General features: G+C 38.6%; 1 protein-coding gene and 1 pseudogene across 1 annotated transcript in view; one reads left to right on the forward strand and one right to left on the reverse strand.

The window, feature by feature from the left end:
- Nucleotides 1-16,117, reverse strand: part of Slc9c2 (solute carrier family 9 member C2 (putative)) — an 88,773-nt gene that overhangs the window by 42,366 nt on the left and 30,290 nt on the right. The window contains exons 9-13 of the mRNA XM_010635605.1: nucleotides 15,633-15,776; nucleotides 8,782-8,950; nucleotides 6,742-6,823; nucleotides 5,139-5,305; nucleotides 4,161-4,268 (exon numbers count right to left, since the gene is read on the reverse strand). Of these exons, the coding sequence (XP_010633907.1) occupies nucleotides 4,161-4,268; nucleotides 5,139-5,305; nucleotides 6,742-6,823; nucleotides 8,782-8,950; nucleotides 15,633-15,776 (670 nt within the window). The remainder of the gene's footprint in view (nucleotides 1-4,160; nucleotides 4,269-5,138; nucleotides 5,306-6,741; nucleotides 6,824-8,781; nucleotides 8,951-15,632; nucleotides 15,777-16,117) is intronic.
- LOC104870183 lies at nucleotides 9,170-9,909 on the forward strand (annotated as a pseudogene).

A 16,117-nucleotide genomic window follows, 5' to 3' on the forward strand; every position in this document is an offset into this window, starting at 1 on the left:
TTTCTTTTTTTTTTTTTTTTGGTACCTGGGGTCAAACTCAGGACCTTGTGCTTGCCAGGCAGGTGGGATGCCACTGAGCTAAATCCCCAGCCCACTTCATTTTATCTTTGAATGGCTCTCCTAAGAGTTCCTTCTGCTGTGGCATTCTTCTGGCTTTTGTGACTTCTATTTTTTCCAGACTTCTCCGTGAGTTCCTTCACTCTTTTTCTCCCTTTAATCTAGGTGTTTCTCAGGACAGGTAAATCTATGTTTTTTCTTACTTATGGTTTCTCCTGTATTCTTAGCCACAGTCATGATTTTTAACACTATACATGAAATGCTCTTCAAACTTATAATCTTCCTCTAAAAACTTTTACCACCAGGTCTTTAGATTCATGGATGTTAACTGAAGCTGAACATCTTCCCCTGAGCCAGTGTCCTAGAAGCCAGCCAGCACTAGCTGCCAAACCTGTGAGGGAGGACACATCGTTGACTTCAGGTCCTGTGAGAAGACCATAGACCATAGACACAGGGGTGATTCCAGGGCGAGTCAACAAGAAAATCATCCAACCCCCAGAACCAAGGGAAATAAGAAACCACCGCTGTCCCTAGTCACTGCATTTTAGGGTGTTTGCTACACAGCGAAGCTAACTAAAACAGAAACCAGTAACAACTGCAGACAGCCTCCATAACAAAAAGCTAAAACACGCGGCGTCTACTATGGGCCTGAATGAACAGTGGGCAGACACTGGACAGGCACAATGAGTGAAAACTGGACGAGCAGTAAGGTAACTGCTGTAAGAGGCTGCAGAGAGGCAGCTGTGCTATGAGCCTGCAGCACAGTCGGCGAGGCTGTCACCTGAGGCGACTTGGCAGGTCGAATATGGACCTAATAAACGACCCTGCTGAAGAGAAGTCTAGATTTCTGGTCCCCCGGAAATATTAAAACTGTAGATTTACTTTCATCTGTGTGTGCCATGACAGATAAGCCAGAGAAACCATTCAGGCTTCAAGCAAAATGTAGGGCAAATATACAGGCCATAATTTGTCAAACGGAAAGCTAAACCTGTTTCTCATCTGCAGTGCCTCTGGCTGGTGAAAGATTTAGGAGTAAACGCCAAATCCAGAGCACTGCCAATAAAACATAGCCTCTGCTTCACCATCGGTTTGAGGGTGTGTCTGCTGATAAATTTAATACCACCGAACCATTCCAAGTGGTATTTAGTCTTCCCTTCCAACAAGATTAAAGGCCTTCGCTGTACTGCCTGACACACAGCATGTCTGAAAAGAAATCGGGGGATGAAGTAGACTGTAATCAGATTTACTGAAAATGCACGCAATTTTTGAGGAAATTGTACCAAGTTGGAATAGAAAGGACGGAGGTGAGTATGAACATGAATGTGAGCTGTCCAATTCCTCATTGGCAGAAATAAGACTGAGAAGGTCACTTGGCTAAGAGGATGGGTTATTTCTTACAGAAATGGAAAGAATGGGAGAGTTGGTGTATTTGCCCCCTGGATTTCATAGTTATCATGAATTGATTTCTTTTCTGCTTGTTCTTTTGTTTTCATTTTGTTTTGTTTTGTTTTGCTTTTAGAGACAAGGTCTCCCTATGTAGCTCACGATGGCTTTGAACTCACTATGTAGCCCAGGCTAGCCTTGAACTCCCTGCGATCCTCCTGCCTCAGCCTCCCAAGCGCTGAGATTGTAGACATGCACCACCATGCCCACATCATGATTTCTAAGTATTTCCTTTTCCTGAACAGAAGTTCCTGTAATTCTCACAGAGTTGGGTGCATTGGGGGCAGATATGCTGTCCTTTTAGTTCACAGGTCTCTAGATAAAGAGAAGTCACACCGAAGGAGATGCCACCAAGAAGCCTCTCACCTGGACCAAATGCGGATCAGGAGATACTGGGCTCTGAGGCTGAGGACACAATAGAATGAAGCTATTATGAGGGGTCCTGGAAAAGGCCAACTATGTTTTGAATGCAGGAAGAATAGAAAAAAATTATAGCCAGTGGGTAAAGTGTGCCACATTCATATGGTCACAGATTCTCTGCTTCTCTTTTCAACAGGCTGGGTCTACTCTCTCACGCTCCGGATTGACATGGCCTCTTTCCCAAGTCTGGCAGTCAGGTGCTGGCTCTTGGCTCTGGGCTGTGTGCTCTTGCTTTTCCTCTGAGTGGACTTCCCTTGTGCAGAGGCCAGGCCAGCTCCGCCTTCACACAAACAACTCTGAGAACATTTCACATTAACGAGTCACTTAGGTATGTTATCTGCCCCCGCTTAGAAAAGGAATGTCTGTAAGAATGAAAATAAATTTTCTGCAGGGATTTAGCTCAATGGTGCCGCCCACTGCCTCACAAGTGCAAGCGCAAGGACCCGGATTCCATCCCAGGAGTCAAAAAAAAAAAAAGAGAAGAAAAGAAATTTTCTACCAAGAAGAAATTGTTCTTCAACAGAAAAAAAAAATGAAAGAAAAGAAGACATAATTTATAGATTAAAAAGAATTAAAGGATATACCAGTGAATTGCCATGTATGGACTTCACTGGGATTCAATTTGAAAATGTAAACTGTAAAAATAAGCATTTATTGGGCTGGGCATTTGGCTCAGTGGTTCCAGCTCCTGCTTCGCAAGCACAAGGACCCCAGTTTGATCCCCAGTACAAAAAAAAAAAAAAGAAGCATTTATCACATTTATAAGACAACTGAAAGTTTTATCAACTTGATATTTGATGTTATTAACTATTAATTTTAAGTGTATTATTATTTTACTACTTTTAAAGACTAAAATTTAGAGATGCATTTTGAAGTATTTACAGATCAAGTGATACAACATTGAAGATTTGATAGCAACACAGTATGGAAGGGGCTGGGGACTTAGCTCAGTGATTCCACTGCCTGCCTCACAAGCACAAAGTCCTGAGTTTGAGTCCTTGTACCAAAAAAAATAGCACGGAAGGTGGGTGACTGAGGGTACAGGTGGGAATTGGTCACTTATGAATGGTTTTTGAGGCTGGATGATTTTGAGGGATTTATTACACTATCTTATGTATTTTTGTTTATTTTAGAAATTTTTCATAACAATGAGTTTGTAAAAGAAAGTGCAAAAGACCTCTGGGCATAATAAGCATATCGCATACCACTGCACTGGATAAAATCTGACTCATCAGAATAGAGCCCTCCATTAAAATGTGTCATCTGATAAGTTTACTTGAACTTGATTTTACCTCATAACCTCTTTATATCAGAATTACATTTTAAGAGACGTTTTGGTTCATCAGGTTTATTTTAATGCAGTACATTGCTAAGAGTTAGATAAGTCCTTCAGCTGAGTGTGGTGGCGCACACCTATGATCATAGCACTAGGGAGCCTGAGGCAGGAGGATCGCCATGAGTTCAAGGCCAGTCTGGGCTACATAACGAATTCAAGGCCAGCCTGAACTGAATTACACAGCAAGATCCTGTCTCAAAAATAAATACATAGGGCCGGGGATTGAGCTCAGTGGCACCACGCCTGCCTCACAAGCGCAAGGTCCCAAGTTCAATCCCCGGTACCAGAAAAATAATAAATAAATAAATAAATAAGCACTTGAGAGAATTTTACATAAAAGAACTGAAATATGTTAAATTTCTAAAAGCAGTCTCAAGGACGGGTGTGGTGGCACACGCCTGTAATCCCAGCACTTGGGAGGCTGAAGCAGGAGGATCACTGTGAGTTCGAGACCAGCCTGGGCTACATAGTGAGTTCCAGGTCAGTCTCAACTACATAGTGAGACCCTGTCTCAAAAAATCAAAAAACAAAAAAAATTTTTAAAAATAAAAAAATAAAAGCAGTCTCAAGTGCTGGCTTCGGGAGCACTTATACTAAACGCAGTCTCAAATATTTAAAGATATCTAATTGTCTGTTTATAAATGGCACCAGTCCTTATTCTAAGGATCCCCAAAAGTGACTACTAAAACATGCTGTTCTTAAAATAATGAGGTTTATGTCTTGAATCTAAAAGCCTAAAGAGAAGTGTTTTGTTTTTAATTTTGACTAAACTTTAATAAATCAAACATTAATTTTAATAAGCAATACACTATTAGAAAGAAGAAATATTTGTTCTAGGCTCCCGAAAGCCATAAGGATTAAAGGCATTAAAAATTTTTAAATAGATTATGTGAACAATACCAACCATTTGTATTAGAGCTACATGCAATTTGGCTTCTTCTAGTAAAATTTCATCCGTTGGGCACTCATCTCTACTAGCACTTAAAATATGGGAAAACTGAAGAGTATCAGGCTACGTTGTAAAACATAAAGAGATCAAGTTAACATAAATAAAAGTTGTAAGAAGATACCAAGTGCTATATGCAACAAAAATTTTGATAATTCAAATCAGAATTGCTAAAATTACAGGCTAAGTATAACTTGGGTAACCTTTTTTCCATATAAGAAGTAGTTTCAGTTGTGGTGAATTATTCTTTTGGAGAGTTTGGGGGTTTGTTTTGGTTTGGGATTTTTTTTTCGATATTGTTTTTAGTTTTGGTTTTTGAGGCAAGATCTCACTATGTAGTTCAGGCTGGCCTCAAATCCACTATGTAAGTCCAGGCTCAGCTCGAACTCACTGTGATCCTGCTGCCTCAGCCTCTGAAGTGCTGGTCTTTTGGAAAGATTTCAAACCAAATTCTTCTCAAAACCTGTCCATGTTCGACTACTCTCTAAATTAGCCTGTGATTTCTGCTTTTTATAATAATTACACAGGGAGAGAACTCTCAGTCTCTCTACCCATTGGAAACATCTTAACAGAGCCCATGGGTTGGTTTTCAGCCAGCCAGTTCATGAAAGCATCCATTCTCCTGGTATTCTGTCAATAAGGGTGATCACCAAGACCTCCTCTTTAGAGACAGAATTCAAAGAGGTCATTTCACCAAGATAGCAAAACTACAGGGGCTGGGCATTTAGCTCAGTGGTTCTGCTGCCTGCCTTGCAAGCATAAGGACCGGAGTTCAGTCCCTGGTACCAAAAAAAAGAGAGCAAAGTTAGGAAATATCTCCCCTCAGTTTTCTAACAGTTAACAGAATCAGATTTTTTATTAGACTAAAATGAGACAAGCAGATCAAGGGAGGGAAAGAAAGATTTTTTTTTTTTTTTTGGCCAGGTATCAACTCACAGAAATAATGTATTCAATCTTTGTTTTTTCTTCTACTAATGTCCAGTTAACATTTGTCAAAAGTTTCTCCGTTTTAAATAAAGTTATTGTATTCTGTAGAATCTGTTGTATGTGATGAGTGACATTTTGTATAACCCTTTGTCTTGGGAGGGAAATAGCACACACACCTGTGATAAAGAAGAGCAAAGGCCTTAACACACTACAGTAGAAACTGAAAAGGAAAGTCAAAGAGTCAAAAGGTGAGTCGGGGACGTTCCGAACTCACCTGCATAGCAACAACACCAGAGTGCTTACAGAGACATTTTTTTTTTTTTCTTTTTTGTACTGGGATCGAACTCAGGTCCTTGCACTTGCGACGCAGGCATCGGAACCACTGAGCTAATTCCCTGGCCCTACAATTTTTTAATTAAACATTTTCCCCAAAAAATCATGCAATTATTTGTTTCCTCTTGGCTATGTAACTCAGCTTGATCTGACCCAACTGCTGAAGACTTTCTACTTCAAGGCACCTGCCGGTATCTCTCAAAAGGGAGAGAACTACCCGTGCCTCCTACAAGCAGAAGAGCTGCTTAGGAACCGATGCAAAGTCCTTGGCTCCCCTCCGCAGCCACAAAAATCGGATTGGCCCAAGGATTCGCACTTTAACAAGTTCTCCACTTGTTTCTTACACACAGTGAAATGTTAAGGCCCGTACAATAAACATCCCTCAAGTTTCACATCTCTGCATCTTGGTGAGCAAATCTGAATATCCAAAGCATAGCGTTTTGGATTTTCTTGAGGTATGAATTTGAAGTTAAGAGTTCTCAGGTTTGCTTACCAAAGAGGAGAACTTAGCGAATGACTTTTGCCCACCCGCTCAATTCCACCTCGGTGGAACTGTTCCGTCTTTGTAATTGCGTGGGAAAGGTCTCACAGAGTTAAAATGGTGTCCTTTTAAAATTTTTATTTTAAATTAAAGGTGATATTACATGTTTTCACTACATGAAGTTTCCCTGCGTCTTAGAGAGCAGGTACGTGTACAAAGAACTGTCTGATTCTTTTTCTATTCCCCTCTCCCTCCCCACCTACCTTCCTTCTTCCATCTCCAAATTCCCTTTCCCCATCTTCACTGCTGTTATTATTTTTCGCTTGTGTTTACGATGTCTAATGTTCAGTGTCATTATGGTTGCCTTACGTGACACATCTTAAATCTTTTCACCTCCCCGCTCCCTCCCTTCCCTCAGCCTCTTGGGCCACTCCCCATTTCTGAGAGCTCAATCTCTTTGTTTTCTTCTATTAATCTTTTATTTTGCTCTTTATTTAAACTTTCCTTACTCAAATGAGAGATACCATATAGTATTTAAATATGTCTCTGGTTTATTGACTTAACATTATATTTCCAGATATATGTATCCATTTTTCCTACAAATGTCTAACATGTATCCTTCTTCACAGCTGAGTAATATTCCATTATGTATATATACCATATTTTCTTTAGCCATTCATCTGTTGATGGGCATACAGACTGTCTTCAGGATTTAGCTATTATGAATTGTGCCGCTATAAATACAAGTATGCATGTATTGCTTTACTATGATGTCTTTAGAATGGTCATCCGCCTTACCTAATGTCTCAGCTGACTGAGTCATCATGTATGAGCTTATTCCCATAGTCAACAATGATACTGCTTGTACAAAGAATATAAACTAAAACAAAGCACACAGATGGTTAGAACCAAAAGATAAGTAAGTTTTCCAAAGATAATCATTGTCCATTTAAACAACAACAAAATTCTACTTTTTAAATCCATATTTTTCATCCCGTCTTTTGATAAATAAGGTAAAAAGGATGCTTTGTGGACATTGCTTGAACATAACATACTGATGCAGAAATTAATTTCCAATCAAAATGAAAATGTAAAGATAGATTTATAGACTCTGAGATAAGGACACCAAGAAAAGGTTTCCACGCTGCCCATCCAGACAGCGGCCACACAAAGCCAGCAAGGCGGTGCTGTCACAGAGGTGGCTGGAGACCCGGAGGGGTGGGGTTACGGCCCAGCAGGCGGTGGTGGTGGTGGCTGGGTAAGGATGTGTGCTGACCCCCAGCATGACTACAGCTACACCGGACCCTGAAGGAGCAGGCAAGAGCTGTGGTGGGGGTCAGAGAAGGTGCTGTACGCCAACAAAAACTGACGCAGCCTTGGTTTTGACATTTACTAGCCATGTGACCTGGGGCCTCGTGTCTAAGTGTCCTTCATTGAAAAATGCCGTTAACAGCAATACCACCTCCAGAGTATTTCCCAGACTTGGCTGATAACAGCTGCCTGCCCTAGTGCACTTGTTACACATACTGACTCCCAGGCCCTTCTCTGAAGATTGTGATTCTTTAGGTTGGTCGCTAACACTTTTCATTTGGGACATAGAAGGACCCAAGTCTTTGCAAAGCTACCTGCTTAGCTAAACTGTGAATTAATTTCCAGACCAGGCCCATGGATGTAAACCCTCAGGAAAGACGGGGTGAGAAATATAATTCTCTATCAAGAAAAGCACTTCTTCTTTTGAGAGTTAAGGCACCTGAGTTCTTTCCCATCATACTATACACAGAAAGCTATTCCCTGTTTTGACTTCTCTACATGCAAGATGAAAAGCTTCACAGTTTTTCCCAAAAAAGAAGGTATTTGAAAAGTGCTGTGTGCTTTTGGGCTTTCTGGGAAAGAGCCAAATAGCAAAGAAAAGAAAATCTTGAGCTGGAAATCAGATAATACCAAGAGCATTGTACATTCACCACCATATTCCTTGGTAAGTGGGAAGGTGGTCTTGAGTTTACAGTATCCACATGGTTCTGTCCTTCCCAAGAGCAAGTTGGGGGACTCTCTGACTGGGAGCTGGGGTGGTGCCAGTCCTGAAGATTTCTATGACCTTCTCTACCTTACTTACAGTCCGTCACAACCTACATCCCTCCAGCAGATCCAGTGGGCTCTTTGGAGCTACCTGGAGTGTCACTGGCAAAGATTCTGCGCTACCAGTCTGCCCAGAAATCCACCAGCCCGCCCAGAGGAGAAAGGCTTTGAGAAAGAGTGGAAAGGAAACAAGTTTTCTTTTTCACTCAGATAATGGAATCTTTGGCTTGAATTTTTTAAAATTGTTTCTGATGTTTCCAATATAATTAGATCCTCAATGCAATTATTGATTATAAAATCTTTATCTTATTTATAAAATCTTTCTCCCATTAATGTACCTAGCCAACATTTAAGTTTCTGTTCTCATATCTGTAGGGATTACAGTGCTCTCCATAAGGGTATTTTTTTTCATGCTTTCTGATAGATACTAAAAAAAAATAGCATTTATGAGCTCAATAACATTTATTGGGTGTTTATTAAGCAACAGGTATTTCATTGAGCACCATCTCAATCTCTGGATGCTGAGGCTGAGTGACTCTGTAACTTCCCCAATCACTGAGCTCGTAAATGATGGAGCCAGGGATTGGTCCCTTTCACACTGACTACACAAATACATTTTTCTCTGAGTTCCCTCCTGCTTAAAAAGAGTGCATTTTTAAAATCTACTTTGAAGCTAGCCCATTTTCTTATTGGATACAGTGACAAGGGCTACAAATAAAGTAAAGGTGAACAGATAATCATGAGACATGGTTTTTTTCCTACCATATGTGGAGCCTCTGTTTTTTGTTCAGCCAGATTATAAATATCGGGAGCCAAGAGTATGCTATAAACTCCTCTAATTCCAGACCAGGCGATAACAATTCCCAATCGCCAGTTGTATTCATGTCTCAAATGCATCAAAATAGGACTCACTAAAATAGTAGTAATCATCCTACAGACAGAAAAAGCATTAACGGTAAACAAATCACAACTGACATTGCTTATGTTGAAATTATGTACTCAATGCTAGATTCCATATAAAAATTTTCATGTAAGAGAAGACAGTGCAGATTATTGGTGTCATGCAAGCTTGCTGAAATTAAACCTGCTTTCTAAATACAGAATAAGTCTGAAAAATAATACTAGAGTGTGGCAAGCAAATAAAGAATATATGAGTGTTTGCTCAGGTCACCTCCCTGAAAAATTATGCCATGATAGTTGAAATACTGGGATGGCTGCAGTGATCCTGGTTCTTCACAGGCAGGAAGTTCATCCTCAAAATACAGTGGGTTTTTCCGTGAAAATTCTCTGAGGACCATGAAACAATGGTCCAAGTTTTGTTCAGCAGGAATTTGAGATTAAATGCAGTTTTAGCTCTCCGGAGAAAGAGCAGCATAAGTGAATTTGCCGCTTATTTGGTGAGAATGAATGACGTTGGAGTCGTGGCAGACTGTGCACTTCGTGCGCTCGCCAACAGTTGACACAAAGAAAAGCAACCAATTTCACTCGGCCACTATGTGCACTTGCTGGCTCGAGTAAAATCATTACTTAAAAGCAAAATTGAAAACTACGTAATAGTTGGCTTAAACTGGCTTCATGCAGTAATAAAATGATGGTAGTCAGAAATATCCAAAACTGAAATTATAAATGGTAAAGGGCCGGGGATTTAGCTCAGCTGTTCCACCGCCTGCCTTGCAAGAGCAAGGACCCGAGTTCGATTCCCCGGTACAAATAAATAAATGAATAAATAAAAGAAATACTCAGATTTTAGAACAACAATTAAGTAGATTGTGGAAACAGGAAAACCATCTTACTTCAGCTCCAGGATCTACTAGTAATATAGTTAAGGATGGAGATGCTATGACTGTTAGAATTGCACTGGGAGATGATGCTTTCATGATGTTTCAATGAAGTGCTCTATGAAGATTGTTCCCCTTTGTGCATTAGGGACCTATGGTTATTTGGTAACATAGTTGAAATATGCCTGGGCTTTGGGCCAGGGATTTAGCTCAGCGGTGCTGCCACCTGCCTCACAAGTGCAAGGTCCTGAGTTCCATTCCTGATACCAAAAAGATAAAATAAAACAAAAATAAAAACTACTAGGATTTAATGAAACCCAGCATATAAATAATTTATACTCTGTGGAAAAAAATAAGACAGAACTTGTTTAGGAACCACGGAGACCAATCATCAAATGTTTTGTGTATTTAATTTGAAAAAAAAAATACTAAAATGTGTTCAGCTATTTTCTTATGTTGAAAAGACTTTGAAAGTTTTAAAATCATAGTAAATAATCAATATTAAAATTTTTGTACACACTGAGATACAGTGAATATAAAATTCCTTAATTATTAATAAGCCAGTGTGTTATGATACCAATATCTGTATTTTAAAAACCAGCCATGCTTCTGGCATTAAACCAGGGATTTATATTAATATAAAATGTTGTTTCTAAAACATATTCCCCACTATTTTTAAAACTTGAGAATATTTTTAGTCTCTCTGATTTTTTTTCCAGAATCATCACATCATGTTTCTATGTATTAGCCCTGTATAAAGAAAAATATGTACTTGTATGAATGTTTAACTGGAAATACCCACAGACTTGGATCATTTATATTCACTTTTATTGTGTGTGTGTGTGTGTGTGTGTGTGTGTGTGTGTGTATATATATATATATATATATATACACACACACACACATATATATATACACATATATATAAAAAATATTTTCCATTTCTGAACCATTTAAACTTACTTCATTTAAGTAAATATAAATATTTCTTTAAAAAATAATTCTTGAAGTTCTATACAAATAATAGGATTTTTCTTTAACACTACTATATTATGTACTGTTCTCATTCAGGTGGTAAATTCCTGCATAAAATCTTCTTCAAAGAACTTGATAAGATAATCTATTGCCCAAAAGGCCATAAAATGGCCAGAATCAGAAATTGGAGTTGAAGGATGTACAGATCATGGCAAAAAGGTAAAATTATCATAGAAATATTAATAAACTTAATCCAACCAAGATTTTCTTGAGATCCCATAAAAATCTTAAACAATTAATTTTAGTTTATGCCTTCTTGCTCTCTAAGTCATTTTTCTACAAGATCCTCTAGAATCTAGCTTTAGGGGTTCTGTACCAAGAAAATATCAGTACTGTATTCCAGATGATTTAGAACAAACAAGATTTCAGCAAAAATAAAATCAGACATATCTCAACCTCAAAATCCATATTGTGAATCAGCTGCTCAGCTAGGAATCATACAAGCTAACTTAGAGAATTCCTCTTTTTGTGAAACAGAAAAATCTATACTCAGCGTCTATACTCTACATAGTTAATTTGGGCAAACTCTTCTGCTTTGCATTCAAATCTTTTTCAAAGTGACTCTTACCAACCCTTTTACTCTTACTAAGTAATTTTTCCAAAAAATATCATTGACTTTGGCGGACTTACTTTATATACAATCAGGTAAATTCGTGCCAACCTCTCAGATCAGTTCAGAATTATTGGGGATAGTGTGTGTGTGTGTGTGTGTGTGTGTGTGTGTGTGTGTGTTTGGGTGTGTGCATGTATATAAGCAATATCAGAGGTAGCTATACCTATATACATTACACTGTATATATGATATGTATATATAGTTACATACTGTGATACATATGACTACATATCATAATCCATATATTAGTACCTATTTTATAGTCTTACTATAAAATTTTATTTTTGAATATAAATATCTGTGTACTATTATAATTGCTAAGTTATATGACTACTACAACTCTGAAGAGGAAAAAATTGATTTGGATCACATAAGTCACTGTCCAAGGCAGAAACTGGCCCACATGTCCAATGGCTATTATGGAAAATTCAGAGCTCCCTTGACATATTAACTTTAACATCAAAGAGGCCAAAGTAATCTTGTGAAAGTGTTAAACCTGATGAGCTATTATTTTTTATTTTGCATCTCATCAAACACAAATCCTGAGGTAGGAATTTGTTTTACTATTTTAATGAGTTTCATAATTTGTATTTTCCTGATTGTCAAAAATGCAAATAATCTTACAAATGTGTAGCTTTCGGTCTACCTTCCAATGTTACTAAGTTAAGTGTCATTTGAAGCTTTTTCACACAGTAGAGTCTATTAACAGATTCATAACAATTTTCTATTAGCCTTAAAATTGAACAAATCTAAGGTGAGTAATTTGATAAAAGGGAAATGCAAGATTCTCTTGTCCACCAACTCGTACCTCTCAGTAGCTGGGCATTTTGGTCACTTCTAACTTTTCATCACTATGAATACCACTCCAGTGAAGACCTTTTGAATAAATCACTGCTCATATTTTAAATTTTACAGTAGTTTCATGAGGTCCAATTGGTATGCAAATATCTGCACATGTTTAATGTGTACAATTTGATGAGCACCTTGTCCACAATTTGAATCACAGTCTTAGAAGCAGTGTGATGTTTGCTTTCAGGTTTCCACTTGGTGAGATTAAAGAGTAGCTGGAGAGCTGACAAGGCTTTGCTGCTGGATGTGTGTGTGAGATTAACGTGTGGGTCAGCGGACTGGCTGGGGAAGATTCAACATTAATGTGGGACCCAGACAGAACAAAAAAAACAGAGGAAAAGGTGATTTCCTCTCTCTCACCTGCAGGTAGGACACTTTTCTCTGGCCCTCGAATATCAGCAGTTCTGATGGGCTCTAAGGCTTTTGATCTTGGGTTGAGAATTATATTATCGGTTTCTCTGATTTTGAGCTTTTAGTTTTGAACTGAGCCCTGCTACTGACTCCCAGGGTCACCAAGTTATAGATGGCTTCCCATGGGACTTGGCCTCAAAGTTCCATGAGCCCGTTTCCCCACCAATCCTATTTTGTGTATGTGAGTCTATATCACGTGTAACTGTATCTGTGTCTCCTATTGGTTCTGTCACCCTGGAGAACCCAGACTATCACAAATGGAATGTGAACAATTTATCAGATTTTTTATGTATTTGTTTAATCATTCAAAACAGTATTAAAATCTCTTCAGGAATCTTAACATATTTTCTAGATCAAGACAGCTGATGCTTTCCCTCAAGGGTTATGTTACACTGCGAAGATAAACATTAAATCACTAACTATGCAAGTAAGTATTCTGTGATACCTGCCCTGAGTGCCACAAAGGAGAGTTAAATAGTACTAAGGAGCACCGCCTGGTGGTATCTACCTACCAAGACGGTGGTGGGAGCAGGAGGATAAGAAGCAGGGAGGCTTCCCCTGGTGAAACACCATTTATTCTGACATTTGAAAGATGAATATGCGCTAGGGTTAAGGGTGAAAGACAGTGGAACAGAGACTTTGGAAGGTGCCCCGAAGGACAAGTATCTGACAGGGGTCCTGCTTGTATGGAAGGAAGAGAACAAGGAGCAGGGAAGCATTGGGGCGGCTAGTGAGGGGACAGGCCAGGAGAGTCCTCCTTATCACGTCTCCAGACGGCCATATTTATGACTTTTTAAACCACTGCTTACATGGCTGAAGAATAAGGCTATTTTTCATTTTATTTCTTTAATTTCTATCGACTTAGAGATTTTTAAGTGTCTTAGTGATTTCTTTTTTCCTGGTATGAAATTCTCATATTCTATAAATGATTCTATTGGAGACCTAATTACTTAAAGATTTGTATGACATGGGTTTGATTTTTTTATCTTTGTTTTAAACTCTAAAAGTAATGAATGAATATTGCAAAACTTCTAATAGTAAAGAAAATGCATACAATTTTAAAAAACCAAAGGCTCTCTACTTTTCTTCCACAAATTGCCTTCCCCAGAAGAAGGTAACCACTCTCAAAGGAGTTAAGTCCCGAAGTACAATGATGCTTGGGTCTTCTCTTATTTTTCATCGTCACCCCATCCCTCATCTCCTCCTGCTCTCCCTGGTCTCTGCATCCACGGCCAAGGCTTCCTTGCTGTTTCCTGAGTGCCAGGCTGCCTCCCTTGGGGCTTTGCCCAACAGTGAGCATCTGCCTACAAAGTTGCCCTGATTCTTGCTTCACTCCCTGGCTTCTTTCGTGTCATTACTTAAATGTCACTTCCTAAATGAGGCCACCTTGACCACCCTCTTGAAGATACAGCTCACCATCATCCACTTTCTTTATTTTTCACAGTCTTTATCACTTTCTGTTACATAATATTCACTATTTAATGTGCTTTCCCTCACTGATAGCCTCCACTATAATGCAAACTCCCTATGGGCATACTTTTTCAGGACTATTTTGACCATTCAAGGGTCCTGAGTGCCTAGAACAATGCTTGGCATTTAGTAGATGCTTGATAACTATCTGCTGGATGAATAAATACATACAGTAGTTTGTTTTTTGTGGGTTTTTTGGGTTTTGTTTTGTTTTGTTCTGTTTTTTGTACTGTGGATTGAACTCAGGCCTTTGCGCTTGCGAGGCAGTTGGTAGAACCACTGAGCCAAATCCCTGTCTTCAGTGGTTTGTTTTTATTCTTTAATTTTATTGAAAATGTTTTGTCTAAAAATCAACTGATACTTTCACTTGGGAATCCTTTCACTGCTTTAAAGTTTTGAAGTTCTTTCTCAGCCTGATAAAATAAGGATAGCTACAATAATAATAGAAACTAACATTGCTGCGCGTTTATTCTGTGCCAGGCAGGGTGCTAAAGTCTTAGACTTGGATTACCACATTAATCCTCAAAGCCACCTATAGCTACAATAGCTCTGTATTTATGCCCATTCTGCAAATAAGTACAGTGAAACTTCAATTAGGCAACTTTCCAAAATCACATAGTCACAAAAAAGCTGACAAGTGTGGAAGATGGAAGTTAGACCCAAAGATAAACACACATGTTATGCTAGGAAACAATAACTAATTTAAAAATGATTTTTCAAGAGATCCAGACACAGACACAGAGAACAGATGAAAGATGACTACTGATTTGACAGCCACACAGATTCAGCATGTGGCCACCAAAGTTAGACCCAATGTGGATGGGGCAGGAGTAGAGGTGGTAGGTAGATTATTGTAAGAGTAAATACCTGAGCCCATGCAATGCCTTGGAGTCAGTAAAAGCAAGAATATAGTATAAATAAGCTCCACTGGCCACTATCCATTGTGTGGCAATGACATTGTCCTGAATTCTTATAGAAGATATAGCTATCGCAAACAAGCATTGGCATTCTAGAGGCATGTTCACAGAATCAGTCTTAGTTGACTTTATCATGGCTACTGATCATAACAAATGATGACGAAAGTCAACAACAATGTTAAGAGCCATAACTCTCCTTCACTGGTACTCAAACTATCCTTGCGTCAAAACCACCAAGAGATCAGAATGTGGTAAAGCTCTTTTCCTGGCTCTCACCTCCAAAGGATCAACTCAGTAGACCCAGAATTTGCATTTCTGTCAAACTCAAGGGTAACACAGATGCTGCCAGTCTACCCTGTCTCATTTCAAACAAATACTTCCCCTGGGTTGCAGAACAGCTATTGTCAAGGCCATAAGAACAGAGCAGGTTTCTTGACTCCACATCAAGAACATTTTCTTTTTGTGCTGTACACTCCCCAGTTCTAATCCTGGGCTCAATTACTAAGCTCAGCAAAACAAACTTTAAAATATAATTATTACCTTGCAAAATTCACTGTCATGAATAAGATGAAAATGAAAACTAGAGTGTGAAAATTGAAATACTCGATTTCTCCACATCCCATCACAATGCCAAAGAAAGTATATATTAAAAGTTCATATACAGATGAAAACAGCATTAGGAATCTAGGATGAATAAAAAGGAAATCACAATTGAAGAGATGCATTTAAACAAAGGGAGAAAATCATTATTATTTCTTTAAATCCACATTATTTCTTTAAATACACAATTCAAAGTAAAATTCTGTCAGAGTTATATAAAAAACACTATGATCTTTGCGCTACTTGTGCTTCATTCATAATCAAAATATTAATTAATGTCAACAATTACCAGTACCTTAAGTTTTTTGCAATTGTACCTCAGAACAAGATTTAAACTTTAAAGGTTTTTTTAAAAGTTATATAGGGCTGGGGATTTAGCTCAGTGGTTTCACCACCTGCCTTGCAAGCAGAAGGACCCGAGTTGG

This window comes from Fukomys damarensis, unplaced genomic scaffold (assembly GCF_012274545.1).
Source record: "Fukomys damarensis isolate Sample0158 unplaced genomic scaffold, DMR_v1.0_HiC HiC_scaffold_11, whole genome shotgun sequence".
Classification (NCBI taxonomy): domain Eukaryota; kingdom Metazoa; phylum Chordata; class Mammalia; order Rodentia; family Bathyergidae; genus Fukomys; species Fukomys damarensis.